The 24,513-nt window shown below is 41.7% G+C and overlaps 2 protein-coding genes across 5 annotated transcripts in view; both read right to left on the bottom strand.

Moving 5' to 3' along the window:
- LOC100497570 (ficolin-1) overlaps window positions 1–24,513 on the bottom strand; it is a 39,793-nt gene that overhangs the window by 1,174 nt on the left and 14,106 nt on the right. Inside the window, exons 1-8 of one of the 4 annotated variants that reach the window (XM_018094756.2) lie at window positions 10,274–10,471; window positions 5,447–5,527; window positions 5,189–5,233; window positions 3,098–3,133; window positions 2,673–2,702; window positions 2,179–2,306; window positions 1,740–1,869; window positions 859–993 (exon numbers count right to left, since the gene is read on the bottom strand). In XM_018094756.2, coding sequence (XP_017950245.1) covers window positions 859–993; window positions 1,740–1,869; window positions 2,179–2,306; window positions 2,673–2,702; window positions 3,098–3,119 — 445 coding nt within the window. In that variant the 5' untranslated portion in view covers window positions 3,120–3,133; window positions 5,189–5,233; window positions 5,447–5,527; window positions 10,274–10,471. Of the gene's footprint in view, window positions 1–858; window positions 994–1,739; window positions 1,870–2,178; window positions 2,307–2,672; window positions 2,703–3,097; window positions 3,134–5,188; window positions 5,234–5,446; window positions 5,528–10,273; window positions 10,473–22,802; window positions 22,835–24,513 lie in introns of those variants that run through there. The other 3 variants (XM_031903657.1, XM_031903658.1, XM_031903656.1) reach the window with 3 other exon arrangements.
- On the bottom strand, window positions 14,421–22,917 carry LOC108647843 (ficolin-1-like; the record flags this gene model as incomplete). Its single annotated transcript, XM_031903979.1, has 8 exons — window positions 14,421–15,808; window positions 16,731–16,865; window positions 18,655–18,784; window positions 19,440–19,567; window positions 20,629–20,658; window positions 20,976–21,011; window positions 22,578–22,622; window positions 22,803–22,917. Coding segments are annotated over 8 exons (867 nt in total), but the record flags the coding sequence as incomplete, so codon positions are not given.

Here is a 24,513-nt window from a genome sequence, read left to right as displayed (position 1 = left end):
TCACTTCTCCTTATACTACTGAATGAAAAGTCCAGCCCTACCAGAGGCATTGGGGCAGATTTACTAAAGTGTGAAATATCTCCTTGCCTAAAGTCGCCCTCACTTTTGCAACACATCTCATAATGACTAAAAAAAAAGTACGTCATTTTTAGTGAGGAATGTGGTGACTTTCCTCTTGGTGGCAATTTTATGTGGAAATTCATCAGTGTATATATTCCCCATACAATGGTAGCAGGCAAGATTCTCTAGATCAGGGGTCCCCAACCTATTTTTTACCCATGAGCAACATTTAAATATAAAAAAAATAGTAGGGGAACAACACAAGCATGAAAACGTTCCTAGGAGGTGACCAATAAGCTCTGTGATTGGCTATTTGGTAGCCCAGTGTGGACTGGCAGCCTACAGGAGAGTCTGTTTGGCAGTACACATGGTCTTTGTGCCTCCAAAACTTGCCTCCTTGAGTCAGAAATTCAAAAAGAAGCACCTACCTTGAGGCCACTGGGAGCAACATCCAAGGGGTTGGGGAGCAACATGTTGCCCTGAGCCACTGGTTGGGGATCACATGTCTAGAATTTACTTTCTGCCACCTGTAGCTACCATAAACCCTCATAGGTGGCAGCATATCTCTAAATTGCCAACAAGAAGGAGCCATTTATAAATACTGGGCAAATTTGCATCTGGGCAGTAATTCATGGCAACCAATCAGATGATTTTTTCAGTGTTCAACCTACAGCTGGTTGAAAAAATGTACCCACTGATTGGTTGCTATGGGTTACTGCCCAGCTGCAATTTTGCCCAGTATTTATAAATGAGCCCCACTGAGTCATTAATTGGTGCTGTTAGCACGGTACTACTTACCTGCATTACCACCAAGGAATGCACCAATTGTTAGCCTGTAATTATCAGAGGCGGGGGAAATCCGGAAGGCTGAGTACTTGGCATAATAGGCTGTATTGTCAAAGTCCCTCAGATCCACACGCAGATCCCATGTACCTATGGGGAGAGAAAGGGATGTTCCGCTTCATTCCATGTTTGTATCAACTGTAAACTGGTCACATACGGGAAGGCTGCTGTACAATAGGGCATCTACAGAGGCACTACAGCTCCTTAGTGTTGGGGAGGGGCATAGTGTAATTATGGGTCTGTCTGTGTAAGTACAGGGGGGCCAAGAAAGCTTTGTTTCCTTTCTATAAGAAGTAAAGCCGGCCATACACACTCAGATTTTAGTCTTTTGATGCAACAATCTGAAATTAACATTCATTGTAGGTCCCCGAGGATGTCATCCAATACACAATTCATGTGCAGATTTTATTGTTCAGGGGAACCCAGAATAGATGACATGGATGTATCATCATGATAAAGTGTAACCTTTATTAGTAATAGTAAAAGCACAAAATGTAAATTCCATGGTACTAAGCCTCTACTTGGTCAGTGAAGTGTATAAACTATTCATGATGGCGGTGAGTGCAACCCCCGTGTGTATTCTTTTTTGGGGTCGGATGGGATATCTGAGGGATTAAACATACAGAGGTTTAGGACAATGGCCTACGGGGAGATTAGTTGCCCTGAAATGCCTTCCCACCGGCAACAGTGAGTAGTAGTGAGAAAGTGAATCGTCGGTGGGAAAGATCAAAGTTTTCTCCTGCAGGTAATTTATTTCAAATGGATTAAAATGAACCCAGTAGAGACAGCACTAGGGCACAAGTACAGAATATTAATAAGCACCATAAGAAAATTACCTCTTGATGTTAAATGACTGAGATTGTCATTCCCCAACCAGAACTCAGTCAGGCGGCTGCCAAACCCCCTCCTGTAGGAATCCCAGCCAAGGTAGAAGTCTACTGAGCCATCGTAGCGTCTTTGGAAAACCTGCGCAGGATAAAGAAAGTTGCAGGTAATACTGCCCCGGGCTCTAGCTGAAGCCCAGACACCAACATGTCATTAATAATATTAACTACGTAGCCCCAATGTACTGTATGTATAAGTCTGCAAAATGCACAGCACTTGTAATTTTGGTTCTCGGTTTACAAAGAGCTTGAATTCTCCCACTTCTCACTGTATTGCAACAATCAAGATTGTTCTGATATTAGACTGGATTTTGGAGCCTGGTAGGAAATGGAATCATATTCCACTGTATATGATATAAGAATGAGGATTGGGCAGACTGTTGGTACTTACTATCCAACCTCCCCCATCAGTGTCCATGTCACACAGAACCTGCAGGGGCGCCATCCTATCCGGGTATATTGTGTACCAACCGCTCATTACCACCCCCTGATCCAGCAGCTCCTTGCAGTTCCTTGCAACTAGAACAACAGAACAATGGAACATCAGATGGAACTTCTATCTCGTAACATGCAAGTAACAACATAAACCCAATAGCAATAAGGGACTTCACTGACCGCTCTCCCAGTAAGAGTGCAGCTCTTTGCTGCTGCACATTCAGCTCAGGGGTCCCCTCCCCACATGTAATGTACAGACACCCCTAACTATTTTGTGACCTAAAGCGTCAACTATAATCTGGAAATGGAATATATCTCATTCTATCTTGTCTGCTATCTTATACTTATCTGGGACTGTGGCCATTTAGTCAGTTGGTTAGAACATTCTTGTAAATATTCTGTAGATAATTTGGCAAATAAATTGGTAAAAAAGTGTCCCATTTTACTCACCATACGATAGGGCACCACCTCCATTATCTCCTGTTGGGAAAATCACATGATAAAGAGCATGAAGGGGCAGCAGGGACCCAGAGAAAGACTGGTGACCATTAGGAATCATTAATATGTACAGTGTAAAGGAGAATGAAGCCCTGAGAACTGTTCAGAAGGGGAATGGGGGATCTCAGGAAGGGGCCGAGGGTTAACTCTCCTTTATGGGCTGGATGGGTGCAGGTTCTCTTGCAAAGTTCCATATTTCTTAACAAGAAAAAAGCAACAGAGCAAAGAAAGAATATTTTTTGAAAATGTGTCTCAGATATTAAAGCTAATGGTTGATACCTGGCATTCAGATTGTCATGGGGTCAATATGTGCCAGGTTTGGGGGCGCAGAGCTGAGCTATCACCCTTGAAAAAATAATAATTTTTTAAAACATTACCTTTTGCACCTTGCGGTCCCATTTGCCCAGGATCACCTGTTTTAACACATTTTGAAAAAAGGATTAAAGGGAAAGTTTATATTCAAATGCATTTTAGAATAATTAGAATCTTTGCAACTTGGGTTTCTTGATATTATACACCATTAGGCAGGTCCCTGATCAACACAACGGGGGATTCTGAGTGCTTATACCGACACACAACCAACACCTGACTTGGAGGCCTGAGGTGCGCTATGCGGCTGAGGAAACCGCGCCTCAGAATTATCCGTTGTTAGGAGATTATTATATTCTTCTTTATCGTACGGGGGTACACAGGATTATACTTTATTTGAAGGTACTGTATATTCGAGTATAAGCCTAGTTTTTCAGCACCCAAAATGTGCTGAAAAAGTCACCCTCGGCTTATACTCGAGTTGGTTTGCTGTCCCACATTTTTTTTTAATCTGTATGCCTAAATTGTCACTTTCTCTCTATGCTCTACCCCCAGGCATCCTACTATAGACTCTGGCTGCAACTTTTTCACCTCCAGTTGCTTCATCTACCTTCCTCACCTGTCCCATTCTGCACTAGACATTGCACTTTATATTCTATATAAACTATATATAGTTTTGAACTCTTTGTGCTTTATCTTGGTTGCTGATTGAGCTAAGGGGATAGTATTCTTAAGGTATCATTGTTGATACCATATTGTTTTTGTTGACCCTCTTCTCCACTTACAGAGCTAGTTTACTGTTTTTCTTTGATATAAATATTTAAAAACATATACCCCACTGATGCCTCAATTAATGTAATTTTATTGCTATTTATTTTGATTATTGAAACTTAGCAGTAGCTGCTGCATTTCCCACCCTAGGCTTATACTCGAGTCAATAAGTTTTTCCAGTTTTCTTAGGTAAAATTAGGTACCTGGGCTTATATTCGAATCGCCTTATACTCGAGTATATACGGTATATGGACTCTCTGTACTTTCTGAGAAGGACAATGGGATGCTAAATCTGCACACTGTAGTTTGGACTTGATAAGGACTTTTATTCTCATTGAAAACTAATGGTTATGCATTTGGGGACTTGCCTTAATCTAAGTCAATTTATCTCCACCTTTTGCCCTACCCCTTCCACTTCCCCTCCCCTTCCCCACACTATATATATACTTTATAGAGCAAAAGTCACTCTTAGGCTTGATAAACGGCCCAGTGAGGCCCAAAATGTTGCCTTACTTTTGTTTGTATCTACATATGGATCCAATAAAGCACTTTTGAAGCGCCACATTCAGCTCTGCGGTCTGATTTTTGCTTTTTGTTCCTTGATATTAGACCAACTGATTTGTTTCTGTTCTCTTCCCAGGGATCACACCAACACCTCACCTGTAGGGCAAACAACTACTGAACTAACAGGGTTCCGGGTACCTGCCGGCATCGCTCATATGTTGCTCAGATAAACCTTTAGCAGCCCCAGGCTGAAGGATTTGGAATGTAGATTTACTTGGTTGGCTTATTTACTGTGTAAATGACGAACTATTCGAAGAATGATATTTAAAGTATTTGGTGCTATCTGTGCCCTGGGATCTGATCCTCTAACAGTCTGTATGCGGCTCAACTGGATCTGCTGCTCAGCTTTGTCCCACTTACTTCTGGCCATCGCTTTCCTCGTTTAAAGGGCAACTATCCCTTATCCCTCCTCACTGATTCATTTCCCCCCCCCCCACATCACAGCTGCCATCTTCTCTGTTTCATATCCCTTTTCTTTTCTTCTTTATTTCTTCCATTCCTTCCATTTTTGCCACTGATATTTCTGCCTTTATCTCTTTCTGCTCATTACCTTTTCTTTACTATTCCCAACATTTATCTTTCCTGTTTTCTTTCCCTTCCTTATTTTTTTTCTTTTTATCATTTTACTCTGTTACTGCTGTTATATAGTCCCCATATAACCTTCTCCTTTCTCTTTCTGTCTTCCACTCCTCCACTTTTTTATCGGGAATCAAACCCATGGCCCCAGCGCTACAAGGCAGAAGTGCTACTCACTGAGCCTCCGTGTGTAAAGGGGAAATAAAAAAGTAAGTTATTTGCAGTTCAGTTGAATCCCTTGTACAAACCTTTTACTCCAATTGACCCATTGATACCAGGATCTCCTTGCAGCCCTGAAGGAAACACAGAGTAAATAGTAAATAACAATACATAGCCAGGATAGGGCTGATTTATGAACGTAGGCGCTACTATAAATTACAAGAGCAAATGACAGTAGCAACCAATCAGTCTTTGCTTTCATTTTTCATCTCATAGAAGACTCTGGGGAGGTTTAAAGACAGAACATGGGACTCATTTTATATTTCTGGTTGAGGAGAGTCACTCACCTTGCGGCCCGGGGATTCCCGGATCTCCCTTTAGAAGCTCAGTACACGGGCGTATTCGGTAATAATCATTCGGGGTTGGATCTGTGCACACATTTAAGCAACAATAAGATAGATTTTAGGATCATTAAACTATCAGAGATCAGAGATACGTGATTATTAAATGGTCCTATTTTATTGGTCCACTAGTGGCATAAATAAACCAGCGTGTGCTCAAACACACACACAGATACACACACACAGATACAAACACACACAGACACACACAGGGTATTTTGTCTGACTAACAGTAAAAATATTTGGAATTATTTCGGCGATAGTTCCCCCTAGATACATTTCCATTATACCAATGTAGGAATTCTTCTGCGCTCCCCCTGAATACACCTCTATCTGTATTTGCAGCTCTGTATTCATGAGCAGCTTTATTTAATTGTTGGTTAAAAAAAACAAAAGCGCGCACTCCGATGCAGATGAACTAAATTCACAAATTTAACTCAACAAAGTTTTGTTTTTCAGGCATTTTTATTGTTTTTTTTAAAAACATTAATACAAACATCGTCACAAGTGAATTTTACAAAAAAATAATTCAAATCAAATAAGAAAGAGCAACTTTTGCCAAATAAAACAATGCCCCTAAGTAACGGCGCACATAGAGATGCATTTATCAGACCTTTTTGTAATTCAGAACTTTCTGGATAATGGGTTTCCGGATAAGTGGTCCGATACCTGTACATGTTGTTGTTCAGTCTAAATACCCACTTCCTTAATATACCCCAGCCGCTACAAATGATATATTCAGTTTAAAATGCACATTTCAGTGTGTTCCTACGCGCAGCATTCTGGACACAATTCTTCAAAGATGTCTGCAAATTTTGCAGACATCCTAAAAAAAATGAGGAAAAAAAGAGATTCAGGGTTAGATTTTCTCACCAAACTTCCCATAACAAGTAAAGAAACAACTTAATTATATTTTTGCAAGTTTTCGCACATAAAATGATACCCAACAAACACAAAACACAAGAACCATCGCAGCTGTAAGTTGCAGAGCTGCACCCCCTTACCTGTAAATTCCCCCCCAATTATAGATTTTTTTTTTTTTTGAAAATGCACATTTTGAGCTATTTCTCTATGTGTCACCCTGTGTCTCTACACACAAAGTTGATACTGTTTGAAAATGCAGTCTCTCGGCTCTCTGTACATACTGTCATTGCAGAATTCTGGACGCAGTTCTGCATAGAATTATGAATTGGCAATTTCCCAAACAAAAAAAAGTTTAGTTTTCACATAAATTTACAAACAAACCCTGATATCTTTGAAATTCCCCTGACAAAGTATAGGATTTTTGAAAACACCTATAGTCCTTTTGTATATATTTAGCCCTTATATAGATATATATATATATATATAGTGAATACAGTTCCCCCTATTGTATAATATAGGGATAATATAAGTCACCAAGGAATCCCGTTATCATATAAAGGTACGAGGCTGAAGGCAGAGTGCTTTTGTACAGGTCATGGAACTCCTCTGTGACTTCTAATATTCTCATATTTTCCAACAGGGGGTACAGGTATTGGATCCCTTATCCGGAAACCCATTATCCAGAAAGCTCCGAATCACAAAAAGCCCGTCTCCCATAGAATCCATATAAATAAAACAGTACCTGTACTCAGGGCCGCCATCAGGGGGGCACAGCGGGTACAACTGTACCGGGCCTGGGCAATTTTTACTTTTAAAGGGGGCCCGGAGGTGCTACAGTTTTCTTAGTAGCTCTGGCCCCCTTTAATAAAATCCGGGCCCTGTCATTGGTCAGCAAGACGGTTGCGCCCAGTGTGTACGGGTGACGTCAGTACGCATGGGGTGCAACCTTATAAAAGGGCCTGTGTGCGTTAGCGTGTAGGCACAAGTGCAGAGGCGTCGCGCGTGAGGGGTAGAAGCCGCCGAAGAGCAGAAGTAAAACTGCTGCTGGGCACCGATGTATTAGGGGGGGCCACGGGGCACACTGACTTATGGGGGCACTGCTGCTGGGCACCAATGTACCAGGGGGGCTGGCTCTTGGCACCAATGTACTAGGGGGGCACTGCTCTTGGCACCAATGTACTAGGGGGGCACTGCTCTTGGGCACCAATGTACTAGGGGGGCACTGCTCTTGGCACCAATGTACTAGGGGGGCACTGCTCTTGGGCACCAATGTACTAGGGGGGCACTGCTCTTGGGCACCAATGTACTAGGGGGCACTGCTGCTGGGCACCAATGTACTAGGGGGGCACTGCTGCTGGGCACCAATGTACTATGGGGGCACTGCTGCTGGGCACCAATGTACTAGGGGGCACTGCTGCTGGGCACCAATGTACTAGGGGGGGCACTGCTCTTGGCACCAATGTACTAGGGGGGCACTGCTCTTGGCACCAATGTACTAGGGGGGCACTGCTGCTGGGCACCAATGTACTAGGGGGGCACTGCTCTTGGCACCAATGTACTAGGGGGGCACTGCTCTTGGCACCAATGTACTAGGGGGGCACTGCTCTTGGGCACCAATGTACTAGGGGGGCACTGCTGTTGGGCACCAATGTACTAGGGGGGGCTGCTGGGCACCAATGTACTAGGGGGGCACTGCTGCTGGGAACCAATGTACTAGGGGGGCACTGTTGCTGGGCACCAATGTATTAGGGGGGCACTGTTGCTGGGCACCAATGTACTAGGGGGGCACTGCTGCTGGGCACCAATGTACTAGGGGGGCACTGCTGCTGGGCACCAATGTACTAGGGGGGCACTGCTGCTGGGCACCAATGTACTAGGGGGGCACTGTTGCTGGGCACCAATGTATTAGGGGGGCCCTGGCTACCAATGTTTTAGGGGCACTGGCTACCAATGTTTGTGTGTCCTTTGTACTGATGGGAGGGGTCACTGGGGGAGGGGCCATTAGGGGGCAGGGCGTGGGAGGAGGGCCCTGAAAATTTTGTTGTGAGGGGCCCCGTGATTTCTGATGGCGGCCCTGCCTGTACTTGATCCCAACTAAGATATAATTACCCCTTATTGGGGGCAGAACAGCCCTATTGGGTTTATTTAATGGTTAAATGATTCCCTTTTCTCTGTAATAATAAAACAGTACCTGTACTTGATCCCAACTAAGATATAATTACCCCTTATTGGGGGCAGAACAGCCCTATTGGGTTTATTTAATGGTTAAATGATTCCCTTTTCTCTGTAATAATAAAACAGTACCTGTACTTGATAAGTGCAGTGTCAATTTTGCGGCCCTCCCAAACTACCCCCTCACCATCTCACTTACCTCACCTCCCCTAACAAACGTACACACGACAATCTCTTGTGGATAGAAAAGGCTGCAGCCTGTTTATTTACAACATTATAAATTTGTTAAATAATAACATATTACTGTAAATAAATAACATAACATAACAGTCTCATTGGTAACCTCGTAACAATAAGCCGTTGAAGGCTGCTTTTGTGGAAGCTGTCTCTGCCCCCCCACCGTAATCCTTTTCCTGAGGTTAGGAACCCCTTTTCTCTAGCCACCACAGCCCCCATTTCCCACCAACCTATGGCTGTACTCACTAGCCTCCGTCTAACCTTCCGCCTTGCCTTGAGCTAAATCCTTCCCGGCTGTGACTTAAGCACTTCTAGGCGTCTATTCCTTATTCCCCTTATCCCCCCCTCGTAACTAAGGGAGGGAGTGTGGGAGCTGCTAACTCCAAAATGGCTCCTCCGGCTCGCGCACACCCCTTTTTGTCTCCACCTTCTGCCTCTCCGCCAATCAGCTTCTGGACTACAATTCCCACAATGCCTTGCCCCTTAAACACACATTTCCCCTGGGCCTTTCCTAGCCTTATCATGGCCCCGTGCCCTCACTCCTGCCTCGTTTATTTCCGGTGCACCTTGATCCCAACTAAGATATAATTACCCCTTATTGGGGGCAGAACAGCCCTATTGGGTTTATTTAATGGTTAAATGATTCCCTTTTCTCTGTAATAATAAAACAGTACCTGTACTTGATCCCAACTAAGATATAATTACCCCTTATTGGGGGCAGAACAGCCCTATTGGGTTTATTTAATGGTTAAATGATTCCCTTTTCTCTGTAATAATAAAACAGTACCTGTACTTGATCCCAACTAAGATATAATTACCCCTTATTGGGGGCAGAACAGCCCTATTGGGTTTATTTAATGGTTAAATGATTCCCTTTTCTCTGTAATAATAAAACAGTACCTGTACTTGATCCCAACTAAGATATAATTAATCCTTATTGGATGCAAAACAATCCCATTGGGTTTATTTAATGTTTAATTGATTTTATAGTACAACTGAGTATATAGTACAACTAAATATAGTACAGCCCAGTATATAGTACAGCCAATTATAAAGTACAACCGAGTATATAGTACAGCCGAGTATATAGTACAGCCAATTATAAAGTACAACCGAGTATATAGTACAGCAGAGTATATAGTACAGCCGAGTATATAGTACAGCCGAGTATATAGTACAGCCAATTATATAGTACAACCGAGTATATAGTACAGCCGAGTATATAGTACAGCAGAGTATATAGTACAACCGAGTATATAGTACAGCCGAGTATATAGTACAGCCAATTATATAGTACAACCGAGTATATAGTACAGCCAAGTATATAGTACAGCCGAGTATATAGTACAGCCGAGTATATAGTACAACTGAGTATATAGTACAACTGAGTATATAGTACAGCCGAGTATATAGTACAACTGAGTATATAGTACAATATGAGTATATAGTACAATATGAGTATATAGTACCCACAGATTGCCAGTCCGGGCTGCACCTTACCTAAGACCAGGGCTGTGTATAGGGGAATCCGTAGCAACAGCGCTGAGCAAAGTCTCCATGACAGACACGTTCTCTCCTTTCACACTGTATTTTGACAGAAGTTTTCAGATGTATTTGCAATACAAGGAATGTAAATCCCCCTGTAAATCCACTTTTAGACCATCCCTACATTACAGGTGCCGTACCTTTCTGCCCAATCACCTGGATTTCCCTGTAGAACTAGTTTTCTAATGTTCAGCTCGTCCCTCCCCTTCCAGCCTTGCCCCACCCTTTCTGCTGCCAGCCCCCATAGGGGATATGAAATGGCCAATCCTAGCTCTTATTTGGCACACCACCAACATTTTTCATACTTTGTTTTGCTCCCCAACACTTTTCCATTTGAAAGTGCCTCACAAGTAGAAAATGTTGGGGACCCCTGCTCAATAGTCAGTCTCCTAGTGTGAGGTTTATTGCTGGCAGCATTGGCAGGAAAAGCTGAGGTTGATAACGTGAAATATGTGCCCAGCCAGTCAGTTGGAGAGTACAGCCACTGGGGCACATTGGAAGAAGAGGAGAGGAGGAAAAGTGGTGTATATATGGGTATAAGGTGATCAGAAAAGAGTTGAATAAAGCAGGAAGTGAAGGGTAAATAGGAAGTAGAATGGGGGTCAGTATCAGAGAAGGGGGAGAGCAATAGAAAACAATGTAAGTGACACGGAAAATGCCAGGGGAGGAGATTAAAAAGCAGAGCCCCTCTCCTACCTTTTTATAAATAGCTGTGCGGCATGGTGCGGAGTGGGACATGCGGAGCAAGCGGGTCGGAAGGAGGGACTGTTTTCTCCGTTACGCCACTAGTGGCAGCCCTAGTCCTTCTGGGTATGTTAATCTAATAATAGAGACAGCAGGCCCAGAAGATGCTGAAGTGGGAGGCGGGGGGGAGTTATAAAAGTTTGCTGGGGGGCCCAATAACTTTCTGTTTCTCCACACTCTTTTCAGTATGGAGGCACCGAATCCATCACTTTTGAATAATTGAATAATGAATCCTGCACAAAAGACTGAAACTGAACTTCAACTTTCATACTTAAATATGAGATAAATGAAAGACTTGCATCATCTGTGAACAGGGAATGTTCTCATTCAGCCTTTAAAGTCACATGATTCAGTGACTCTGCAGAACCAAATCTAAACCCTAAAAATTCCACCCAATCTGAATCCTGCAAAAAGTGCTGGAATTCGTCCCAAATCCTAAACTGAATACAGGATTTGGTGCATCCCTAGTTCCAGCAATGCGCTATATATACTGGTATTGGTATTGGCCAGTCTCTGCTGGAGGGCACAGGGCTCTGTGTAAGGGAAGCCATGTCTCTATATTTTCCAGCATTTATGTCTCACAACAGGCCCGGACTGGCAATCTGTGGGTTCTGGCAAATGGCAGAGGGGCTGCTGTAAGATGCCACAGACACTCACTATTTATTGGGCTGGGGGGGCTGTTTGGGCCTCTGTGTACTGGGAATGCCAGGGCCTATTTTGATCTCCAGTCCAGACCTGCTCACAAGGCACTGGGCACTCTTAGCATGGCCAGAAACGATGCACAAATCAGAGGTTTGCACCTTGGCAGTGTAGGAGTTAAACGCACCAAGCAACATTTATTACTTATTATTCTAAGGCAATAAGCCTATTGGGTTTATTTAAAGGAACAGTAACACCAAAAAATGAAAGTGTATAAAAGTAATACCAATATAATGTACTGTTGCCCTGCATTGCTACAACTGGTGTGTTTGCCTCAGAAAGACTACTATAGTTTATATAAATAAGCTACTGTGTAGCCATGGGGGCAGCCATTCAAAGGAGAAAAGGCACAGGTTACCTAGCAGATAACAGATAAACCCCCATTATATGGGGCTTATCTACTAGTTATCTGCTATGTAACCTGTGCCTTTTCTCCTTTGAATGGCTGCCCCCATGGCTACACAGCAGCTTATTTATATAGTAGCTTTTCTGTAGCAAAAACACCAGGTTTTTTGCAGAGCAACAGCAAATTATATTTTAATTACTTTAAAACACTTACATTTTTTGATGTTACTGTTCCTTTAATACGCATGCGCCTATTGTGTTAGTCACAGCTAAACCAAGCAGGAAGGAGGAAGCGCATCGCCCCAGGTACCTCGGGCTGGTGCTGTTTTCACTTAACAGGGGCACCAGCCCGTGGTACAAGGTACGCGATCAAAGTCACTTGGGGGTGCTTAACATTTTGGCACCCCCAAGTGACTTTGCCTTTCTATGTCCTTTAAGAAATGTGCACTTAGAAATGCCTTTTTTCAGGTACCCTACTTGACCTTGGTTTTCTATTGGACTGATTTTTTTTAATTGGACAACTGTTTTCTAATCACTTCCACTCTCCCCTTTGCCCTTTTTGTGATTTAACAGGGGAGTGGTATTAAATATACAGTGTACTGTGTAAAGGGGTTTAAGAAATGTGCACTTTGAAATTTTCAGGTATCCTACTTGACCTTGGTTTTCTATTGGACTGATTTTTTATTGGACTACTTTGGACACTGGGAAAAGGGAGGTGGGATTGTCTTTTGCTATAAGTGTATGGTGCGCACTTTGAATTGTATCCTGATGAAGGGAGGGTGTATCCCCCCGAAACATTGATCAGGGTGGTCATAATAAATGGGGTAAGCTCCCCGACTGCATATGTTTGTGTGTGCGGCTCCGTTACAGAAACAGTTCGATAAGGATAAGGACCTGCCAGTCCTGCGGAAGGCTTGCACCACTATTGTAGGGAGCATAGCAGCGACAGGTGTGCGGCTTTAACAAGTGTGTTTGTCTATGGGAGATGGCCTTTCTGTAATTAAGAACTTTCTGGATAAGGGGTTTCCGGGTAAGGGATCCCATACCTGTACCATCAAACTAATACTTTGCCTTTATTAGTTATACTGGTACTGACCCACTGCTTGTATGGAGTGTTGTTGTTAATACTCAGGGTATCCCAGGATATTTTGTAAAGAACCTTCCTTTACATGTATTCATTCTCTTGTATTCATGTACAGGTGTTCCCACAACTCTTATACAATCTATATGTATTTGTTTTGTTGGGGTTGAATGGAATATGTGCAGGATTTAACATAAAAAGTTTGACCAGTTCCAATGGCACCTAGACAAAGCCCACCGGGCACTGACCAAAAGGTGCCTTGTCAAGAGACCTAAAGAATCAATGAAATACCAAATAAAACAAATAAAATACCTTTAAGTAAGGGATAATAAAATTGATCTGTAATTACGCATCATGATTAATGGCCAAAATCACCAGAATAGGCAGGAACAGTGCAGACCTTTTAATTCAATCACTAAAATATAACTGTAAGAAATATTACACAGTGAGATTGGTTGTCAGATTAGCCCAGTCTACGACCCTCGATGAGTGTTTTACAGGAAAAACAATGAAAAACAAAATGACCGCACTGTATTAAAAATAGTGTTCAAAATCTGTGATCCAACAGCGCCTCTGCGCAATGAGTAGTGAGGAGCCAGTCTGTCCCATTAATGTGGCGCTCGCACACAAGCAGCGCATCTGCCATGTCGGAGATATAGGAATAAGAAAATATGGCGGCGTTGATGGATTAGTGGGGATGCGCACAGGCTGACACAGGTCTGGCCTGGGATACAAAATAGGCCCTGTCATTTTAAATACACAGAGGCCTAAACAACCCCCCACAGGCCCAATAAATAGTGACTAGGGATACCACCTTTCTTACCAAATAATAACGGCCAGGGTATAGGGGAGGAGCCAATTAGGGGGTTGTGTTATTAACGGGGGGGTTATTATATAAAAGAACTATGACACAGAAGAAGCGGTGTGGCCTAATGCTAAGCAAATCTGGTGAGTTGGGCGGGAAGGAGCATTAGAGATGACAGGGACAGGAATTGGGGCAGGATGGGGACGGAAAAGGTAAATTTGTGATACTGGCTCCAACCCTGGCTGGTATTTTACCGGCAACCCTAATAGTGAGTGTCTATGGCATCTTACAGCAGCCCCTCTGGTATTTGCCAGAATCCATAGATTGTGTTCTGATTCTGAGATTAATATATGGGATAACCGATATAATGTATTAACTCAATCTTCCTGTCTTTTAGACAGAGGTGAAACTGCACACAGACACCATGCTTCTCATTCTTCAAGAAGTCACAACTTTATTAGCACTTTATTAACAAAACAGACATCATGTCACATGACACCAGATCAGAATGAGACCTGTATGTGTTTTTTTGAGACCTCTATGAGACCTGTATGAGACCTGTATGAGACCTGTATGAGAACTGCATGAGACCTGCATGAGATCTGCATGAGAACTGCATGAGACCTGCATGAGATCTGCATGAGATCTGCATGAGAGCTGCATGAGACCTGTATGAGACCTGTATGAGATTTGTATGAGACCTGTATGAGACCTGTATGAGATTTGTATGAGACCTGTATGAGAGCTGCATGAGAGCTGCATGAGACCTGTATGAGAGCTGTATAAGATCTGTATGAGATCTGTATGAGACCTGTATGAGATCTGTTTGAGACCTGTTTTAGATCTGTATGAGAGCTGTATGAGATCTGTTTGAGACCTGTATGAGATTTGTATGAGACCTGTATGAGATCTCTTTGAGACCTGTATGAGAGCTGTATGAGATCTGTTTGAGACCTGTATGAGATTTGTATGAAACCTGTATGAGACCTCTTTGAGACCTGTATGAGAGCTGTATGAGATCTGTTTGAGACCTGTATGAGATTTGTATGAGAGCAGTTTGAGACCTGTATGAGAGCTGTATGAGATCTGTTTGAGACCTGTATGAGATTTGTATGAGATCTGTATGAGATCTGTTTGAGACCTGTATGAGATCTGTTTGAGACCTGTATGAGACCTGTATGAGAGTACACTCATTAATGCACATCTGGCCTGGGCCGACAGAAAAAAAGTGCTAAAAATTAGCCATAAGGCACAGCTAAAGAAGCTCTATCAGATGAGGAAACATAGTAATAGAGGGTTGCCTTGCCCTTTAATGATTTGCAAATCATCCCATTCTCATTTTATTTACGTTATCCACAGTTAGGGTTACCACCTTGCCGGTACTTTACTGGCCTGGCCGTTAAAAATTATGCTTAACGCCAATGCTATTAATAGAAAAGAAAGATAAAAATATAGGAAGGCTGGTATTTTTTCCAGAAAAGGTGGCAACCCTATCCACAGTGTTCCAACTTTTTTGGAAACAGGGTGGTATAAGCACTGAGTATGATTTCTCTGCTTCTCCCGTGTCCTTACTCAGGCCTTATCTTCATTTCTGATATCCTGAAGGAATGCAATGTATTGGTGTTGGCAGTGGGCCACAGAACACCAGTGGGACTTTCATTCTGCTGCAGTCGATAGACCCCATTGAGGTCTGTGGAATAGCAGTAATTGAACCACCAGGCTCCCTGCAAATTAGTAGCGCAGTTACCGGCCCACCGGTCATTGTCCCTGTCCTTGGTAGAAAATGCCATTCCATTGTTATAACTCAAAGCATCTCCTGCAAAATAAACATGTCAAATATATATTATACATTTAGTTAGCAAAATATATATATTACACATTAATTAACGGTGTTGTATCATGTAATTGATGTACAGTATATTAAAGCCTTGTAAGACTGGGGTGCCAGAAGACAAACTTTACTGGGTTAAATAATCTTTAAATAATCTTGCTAAATTGGAATATATATATCAGTAAATATTGCCCTTTTACATCCTTTCCCTTGAGCCGCCATTTAGTGATGGGCTGTGTGCTCCCTCAGAGATCAGCTGACAGGAAGTGATGCAGCTCTAACTGTAACAGGAAGTAGTGTGGGAGCAAAAGGCAGAACTCTGCCCATTCATTGGCCTAGCATGTATGTGTGCTCTTGGTTTGTTTGTGTGCACCATGAATCAGGGGGGCGGCCCTTATTACTTAGAATGGCATTTTTCTATTTAGGATTTTCCAATGGCACATACAACTAATAAAGTATATGTTTCTGAAAATAGTGTATTTAAATAAAGCAGGGTTTAACACATGGGCTGTTTAATACAATATATTTCTAGATTCCTACATTCCTATGTTTGGGGGTATAGTTTTCTTTTAATTAAGAATTATCTAAGGTTTTTGTTATTTTTTGCACTATACAGACTGAAACTAAAGTAAATGACATGAGTCCCCTGAGAAGTCTCTGTATAAACAAATCCCTCCCATCCCCTCAGCTGTAGCCTTTGTTAGGTTTTGAGAAAAGGACCAACTATTTATATAGCACTAATGTTGATGTGATTTATTGTGCAAAATTTTACAACTAGAAGATCTTTTTATGCCAGCTTTTGTGCGACAATATGAAACAGTCGCAGTGCTAATTCTACATGTATTATACAGCGCAGTTATTGTAAGTAAGCTTTCTTATGTACAGTACAGAGCAGATGGCTACTTACCTGCATTACCACCAACGTACGAACTATAGGTTAGCCTGTAATTATCATAGGCGGGGGAAATCCGGAAGGATGAGTACTTGGCATAATAGGCTGTATTGTTAAAGTCCCTCAGATCCACACGCAGATCCCATGTACCTATGGGGAGAGAAAGGGATGTTCCACTTCATTCCATGTTGGTATTCCATGAAGGCTGCTGTACTCCAGTACAAATTGTTATTCTGTTTTAAAGGAGAACTAAAGCCTAACTAAAGAAATAAGGCAGAACTGTTGTATGTTTTGTGCTTCTGTACCAGCCCAAGGCAAACGCATAGGGTTGCCACCTCTGCAGGTTTTTTTCTCTAGGTGCTGTAAAAGGGGGCAGCTGGTGACGTCACGGGAGGGCGGGAAGACGCAGGGCAGCGACATCACTGGGACGGGGCTATGATGCAATTCACCGATCGCCAGGTCAATTTCAGTAAGTCCTGCCCGGTTTTCCTAATTTGGAAAACCAGGCAGAAGGTTTTGACCCGGACAGCCAGTGTGGGACTGGCCCACCAGGATACCAGGAAAACTCCCGGTGGGCCCTTTTGCTCTGGGCCATTTGGCCTGTTTCATGGCCATTCCCTATTTCTGAATGGGAAAAAAGAGGAGAAATAGATGGAAGAATAGGTGCTAGCATGTAAATAAGAGAGACTTGGAGAATAAAGAGGTTGGGTGAGGAAAGGAGGAAATATAGTTTGGAGAGTGGGCCTAGGGTCTAAGGTTTTCTGCTGGGCCCCTGGGTTCTCAGTCCATCACTGCGGATAGCCCTTCCAAAACTGGGCTGTCTGGGTCAAAAACGAACATGTGGCAACACTACAACCACAGCCCTTTAGCAGGGAAGATCTGTGCCTCCAAAGTTGCCCCCAGGAGCCCCCCATCTTTTTTTCTGCTGATTCCCTGCATATACACTGTGCTGCTGTCTGTTACTGAGCTTAGGGAGGAGTCTTTCTGTAATTTGGATCTACATACCTTAAGTCTACTAAAAAATCAATTAAACATTAATTAAACCCAATAGGACTATTTTGCATCCAATAAGGATTATTTATATCTTAGTTGGGATCAAATACAGTCACTGTTTTATTATTACAGAGAAAAGGGAATCATTTAACCATTAAATAAACCCAATAGGACTGTTCTGCCCCCAATAAGGGGTAATTATATCTTAGTTGGGATCAAGTACAGGTACTGTTTTATTATTACAGAGAAAAGGGAATCATTTAACCATTAAATAAACCCAATAGGGCTGTTCTGCCCCCAATAAGGGGTAATTATATCTTAGTTGGGATCAAGTACAGGTACTGTTTTATTATTACAGAGAAAAGGGAATCATTTAACGATTAAATAAACCCAATAGGGCTGTTCTGCCCCAATAAGGGGTAATTATATCTTAGTTGGGATCAAGTACAGGTACTGTTTTATTATTACAGAGAAAAGGGAATCATTTAACCATTAAATAAACCCAATAGGGCTGTTCTGCCCCCAATAAGGGGTAATTATATCACAACAGTTCTATATATATATATATATAGCTCCATAAATGTATGCAGCTCTCTACTGTAGGTCTCACCATTTACAGACAATGGGATGGTACCACAGGCTAATGGCACACGTGGTATATTATCCAAAAGAGGAGACCCACAGTGGTTCATGGTTGGTGCTGCCAAGAAACCTTGAGTTCCTCACTGCCCTATTGTAGTATTTTATCTATTAAAACCCTATACACTGCTCATAAAACTAAAAACTAGGATGTGACTTAAAGAATCTCCCTGTAATGAAGAAATGAAAAGGCTTGTATCAAAAGTTCCATCACATCATCATAAATTACTATGGATAAAAATGACCCAAATAACGAGAAGGCTAGGGCTCAAGTGTAGAATTTCAATAAACATTGTATAAGAATTACCTGTCGATGTTAAATTACTGAGATTGTCATTTCCCAACCAGAACTCAGACATGCGGTTGCCAAACCCCCTCCTGTAGGAATCCCAGCCAAGGTAGAAGTCTACTGAGCCATCATAGCGTCTTTGGAAAACCTGCGCAGGATAACAAAAGGTGCCATTCATAAGTCCTTCTAGCCAGTGTCCTAATTAGATGTTACTGGGCCCCACAGCAAATTCAATCTAGGGCCCCAAAACATTGACATATTTTACCAAGATATATTGAAATTGAAAACAGGGTTGGCTTCCCCTGACTGTAGCTGAAGGCTAGAAAGCCAATCACTATTAACTTAATACCCCTCCCAAGTATGTAGGTTTCACGTGTTTCACATGTACAAATGTATTATTTTTAAACCCTAAGAATTGTATCAGTTTTGATAAATTATTGGGATAATTGATATTATTAAGATGTAGGGTGGACTTAAGCTGGGTATTAAGTTTGTTATTGTCTTATACTGTATATTTATAGTGCTTTCAAATCTGTTGGTATATGCTGCTATAAAGCTATATTATACACTTCTCAGTGTAATGGGATTACAAGTTCTCGGTGCCAGCACATTCCCCGGAGCCCTATACTTAAGAAGATGGCGGGCAGCAACACACATAAATAGTTTACGATACCAAAGGAATAAGGAATTGTTTTGATAGTGGATGAAACATCTTGGAGAGCCGGGTGGGAAATGGAAGCAAAGTCCAGTGGAATACTGTATATGATCTAATAATGAGGACTGGGCAGACTATTAGTACTTACTATCCAACCTCCCCCATCAGTGTCCATGTCACACAGAACCTGCAGGGGCGCCATCCCATCCGGGTATATTGTGTACCAACCGCTCATTATCACCCCCTGATCCAGCAGCTCCTTGCAGTTCCTTGGTGCTAAAACAAATAGAATAGTAGAATATCAGATGGAACTCCTATGTCATAAAATGCCATTCATAACATAAATCTAATTCTTGAGTAAATGATGAATGAATATTAAGTGCACTAAACCACAGAGATGCAGTCACCTGGTTGATTAACCCATGATTTACACCTTGGCTATGTTTAATATACTGAACAGGAGCAATTGCCTAATATGTTGCTGCCATGGCTGTAGTAAGAGACCTCAGCACTTTTTAGAGTTGCAGCAATAAAGACTAGTGCAATTGCTGATGGTTTATAACATACATGACCCCCCTTCTCAGCAGATCTCGTCCCAGTTGAACAAGGCAGAGGCGAGACTTTAAAAATATCCTACCACATCCATCCAGAACTCAGCCATGGAAATGTTCTTATAGAAGAATGATGGTACTTTGATCCAATAGAGCCCAAGGTACTTGTACAATATACGCTGAGCTTGTCCTTGTCTTTTGGGTGCGTCTGCTCCTGATTTCAAGTGCTTTTCCTTTATTTAGACATTTCCTTTATTTAGACATTTACATTCTGCAAATGTTCTTGGCTTTTTAATAACTCTAAATGTACTGCTGCTCTCATTGGCCAAGCCAGCAAGGTCTTTATATTTGAACCAAACATTTGCTTCCCAAGTAAGAGTGCAGCTCATTGAAATGTCACCCTAACCATTGACTATCAGCTGATTTGGCACTTTTTTGTGCTAGAGAAATATATCCACAGGTCTACCGGGACAGATCCCAGTGGCACTGGTCCATTAGCCCTTTAGCTCAGTGGATCCCATTCCACATTGGTATGATCTAATGCCCACATGTAATGTACAAGGAAACCAAGTGTTTTGTTGAGCCGAGGGCCTCAAGACCCAGATGGATAAGTTAAAAGTAATTTATAATCTGCGAGTGGGAGATTATTGTCCCAGCTTCCTATCCAGCATCTTACACTTACCTGGGGCCATGCCCTTGGTTACATATTTTGAACGGTTGGTTAGAACATTCTTGTCAATATTTTTTGCTAATCATTTTGGTATAAAGGAGCACCGTTTTACTCACTGTATGAGAAGCCACTTTCTCCTTTTTCTCCTGTTGGCAAAAGCACATGATAAATAGCATTATTATTAGAGTCAGTAGGGTACCCAAAAAAATGGGGCTGAATTTTGTGGTGAGTCTTGGGGACCCCTATTATGTACAATGTAAGGACAGTGCATTGTTGGTTTATTAAGAAAATTTTATTAGGGTTATGCAATAAAAGGCACTAAGTTTGCCCAGAAACCATAACCCATAGCAAATAATATCGCCATAATATCTCAGGGTATAACGAGTATGGGGAACCACCAAAAAGGCACTTTTAAAAAATACTTTTTTTTGTAATAGGAACTTTTTTTTAAAAAAACCATTACCTTTTGGACCTCGTGCTCCCGTTTGCCCAGGATCACCTATGGAACACATTGTGGAAAATGGATTAATGAAGAAGATTACATTTAAATACATTTTAGCATGAATAGAATCTCTGAACCTGTTTCTTGGTATTGAAGACAGAAATGTTTGTTATTATTTGGAGCTGTAATCATCTCTTTTATAATATTCCTTTTATTTTCTGTTTCTTTCTTCCTTGTCTTTTCTCTCTCATGTTTGTTCTCTCCTTTATGTTTTCTCCTATTTTAATACTTTCAACTTCTTCCTCCCTTTTTTTTGCATTTAAGTTCTGTATTCATTTTCCCTCTTTTCTTCCCTTTCTCACTTTTTTTCTTGTAATTTTTTCCTACTATTTTTTTCCTTTATCTCCTACTTTCCCATCTTTATGTTCTCTTCTCCTCTTGTCTGTTCCCTCTTCAGTGTTTCAGCATTTCTTCCTCTGCCATTCTATCATTTTCTAATACTTCCAGTCTATTCGCCTCCTCTCCTCTTCTTCTGCTCATTTCTCTCCCCTTTTTCCTTACATCTCTTCCATTACATAAGAGTAAATAAAAGATTGTGTATAACAAAGTTTTTTTCTCATTACAGAACTGATTATAAATCCTATTTACAAAGCCTCAAAGTAGTAAACTGGAATCAAATAGGTTGACGTTTACAGATTTCACAAATGTTTCAGCCTTTGCCTACTTACTGTATATACTCAAGTATAAGCCTAGTTTTTCAGCACCCAAAATGTGCTGAAAAAGTCACCCTCGGCTTATACTCGAGTCGGGTGCCATGGGTCCCTCTAGACTAGCACCCTCTGTCCTTTGTGTGCAAATTAGGCCCCCCGCAACCAGACCCTCCAGTGCCCTGGCCTAGGCTCCCACTAGCAATACTTTTTTCCCCTTACATCTCCTCCGGGACTGGGTCTGCTGCCAGTTTGCCAATGTGCAATGAGCGTGGGGTAGTACTCATATTGTTTTTGTTGTCTTCTCCGCTTATAGAGCTAGTTTACTCTTTTTCTTTGAAATAAATATTGAAAAACATATACCCCACTGATGCCTCAATTAATGTAATTTTATTGGTATTTATTTTGATTATTGAAACTTAGCAGTAGCTGCTGCATTTCCCACCCTAGGCTTATACTGGAGTCAATAAGTTTTTCCAGTTTTCTTAGGTAAAATTAGGTACCTCGGCTTATATTCGGATCGGCTTATACTCGAGTATATACGGTATACCATTTTAACTTCAACAGAAATATTTTATTCCTAAATGACTTTGATCCAACTTGGACCTTGGCCTTTTTGCACAGAACAGTAACACAATAGCACTGAAATGAGTTTGCCAGCTCCGACCTTCTGAGATCCCAATATTATCTATAGGTGATGGGTAAGTCATCGGTATGGTACTACTTGTCTATCATTTTGTCAAGGGTGTTACACTATATCACACTGCATATTTTTATTTTATACTTTTGAATTATAACAGTAAAAAAGATAAAAACAGAGTTTGGGTGTTGGCAAGCATTAAAAAGTTATATATAAAGACAAAAGGCAAATAAAAAATACAGCACATTTAGGTCTAATCTGATCCCTTGTACAAACCTTTATCCCCATTTGTCCCATGGATACCAACATTTCCTTTCGGCCCTGAAAGAAACAGAGTAAATATTCAGTAGCTATCATTTGCTGAACTGTCACATAATATAGGCGACAGATAGAATGGCATTTAGTGGAAATACCATGCTAGCAAAAATAATGAAGAATATCCCACAGACTCCGTTTAACATGGGACTCATTTTATATTTCCGGTTTAGGAGAGTCACTCACCTTGCGGCCCGGGGATTCCAGGATCTCCCTTTAGACGCTCAGTACATCGAGGTATTGGGTAATGGGAACTCGGGGTTGGATCTGTGCACACATTTAAGCAACAAAAAGGTAAGAATTAGAATCATTAACGATCAAGAGGGAAAAATATTTGAGGTAATAATTAACTAGGGATCAGAGTCAGAAGTTGGTAAGTTTTAATATTTGCAAATAACTACTGTATATACTGTATATAATGGGCAATCTCTTCTTCTGCAGGGAAAAGCTATTCGTGTTTAGCACAAAAGTGTCCTATTTATAGATTGTAAGCTCTACGGGGCAGGGACCTCCATCCTCTTGTGACTTTAACTTATTGCAACTGTATCTTTTATTTATTTGTATTTATTGTTATACTTTGTATTTATCTATTATTATCTTTATAACCCCCTGTTTGTATTAATCTATTCTACTGTACAGCGCTGCGTACATAAGTACCGCTTTATAAATAAAGATATACATACATTTATGACGTTTTGGTATTTGACTACCAGTTATTAGATATTACTAATCAGTTTTTTAGTCCATTAATTGGTATAAAGCATAAAGTGTTAACATGGTTCCCAGAAATAAAGGGGATATCATTTAGAAAGGGGAATATTTTACCTTGGGACAGCATGTTGCAATATAACCTCCCCCTTTTTGTAAAAAACATAGATACAATTGGTTTTTTTTGTGGAATTTTGATTGAATTATATAATACATAATTGGATAGATGGATAGATAATATATAACTATATATAATGGACAATCTTCTTCTGCAGGTTAAAGCAGGGTTGGACTGGGGGGGTGCAGGGTCCACCGGAGCTGCCACGGCAGGGGCCCCGCACCCCCCCAAGGGACCTCCGCCATGGTCCCCACATACCCCCCAGGCCCCGCCACCCACTCAACCCTTTCCCCCTACAGGCCCCAGAGCACCCCACACCCCGGCCAGTCCGACCCCCCCCACACACACGCACCCATAAACGCACATACGCATACACAAGGACAGACCCTGTAAGGAAGGTAGGTTAGACATGCATAGAAAAATGTAGACACACAATGTAGACACTCAGATGTAATTAAACAAAACTCCAGTTTGTTTCTGCAATTTTTATTATTTTTCCAAGACATAAATACAAATATTTTCAAACATTTCTAGGAATGTTTAGACTAAACCAAGTTTTTTCCTGGGAAATTCCCCACGCACTGCAGGTATTTTTTCGAAAATGCATTCATTTGCATTCTGCGCGCAGTTCTTCAAACATGTCTGCAAATTTTGCAGGCATCCTAAAAAAATGGGGGGGGAAAAATAGATTTGAGGTTAGAATTCTGATCGAACTTTAATTTGCCTTTTAATTGCAGCAAATCTTGTCAAATAACCAAAAATAAAAAGTTGAAGACATGATAAGTCACTAAAGGCTGCTACATATGGATCAGCAACTTCCCACAATATAACCATGCCCAGGGTCGGACTGGGGGGGGAGGCAGGGCCCACCGGGGCTAGTGCCTCAGGGGACCTTGCACCCCCCAATGGGCCACTGCATTCACAGCCACCCCACCGGGTTATTTCTCAGTGCCCTTCGGCCCAGTCCGACCCTGACTATACCCCACATGCACAGGGGCACATAAAGACCCAAGGAAAAGGACATTATAGCTAAAAATTGTGGAACTAAACTCTATGGTTAACCTGTGAAAT

The sequence above is a fragment of the Xenopus tropicalis genome, chromosome 6 (genome assembly GCF_000004195.4).
Source record: "Xenopus tropicalis strain Nigerian chromosome 6, UCB_Xtro_10.0, whole genome shotgun sequence".
Taxonomy (NCBI): domain Eukaryota; kingdom Metazoa; phylum Chordata; class Amphibia; order Anura; family Pipidae; genus Xenopus; species Xenopus tropicalis.
This window is presented reverse-complemented; position numbering and strand designations above follow the sequence as displayed.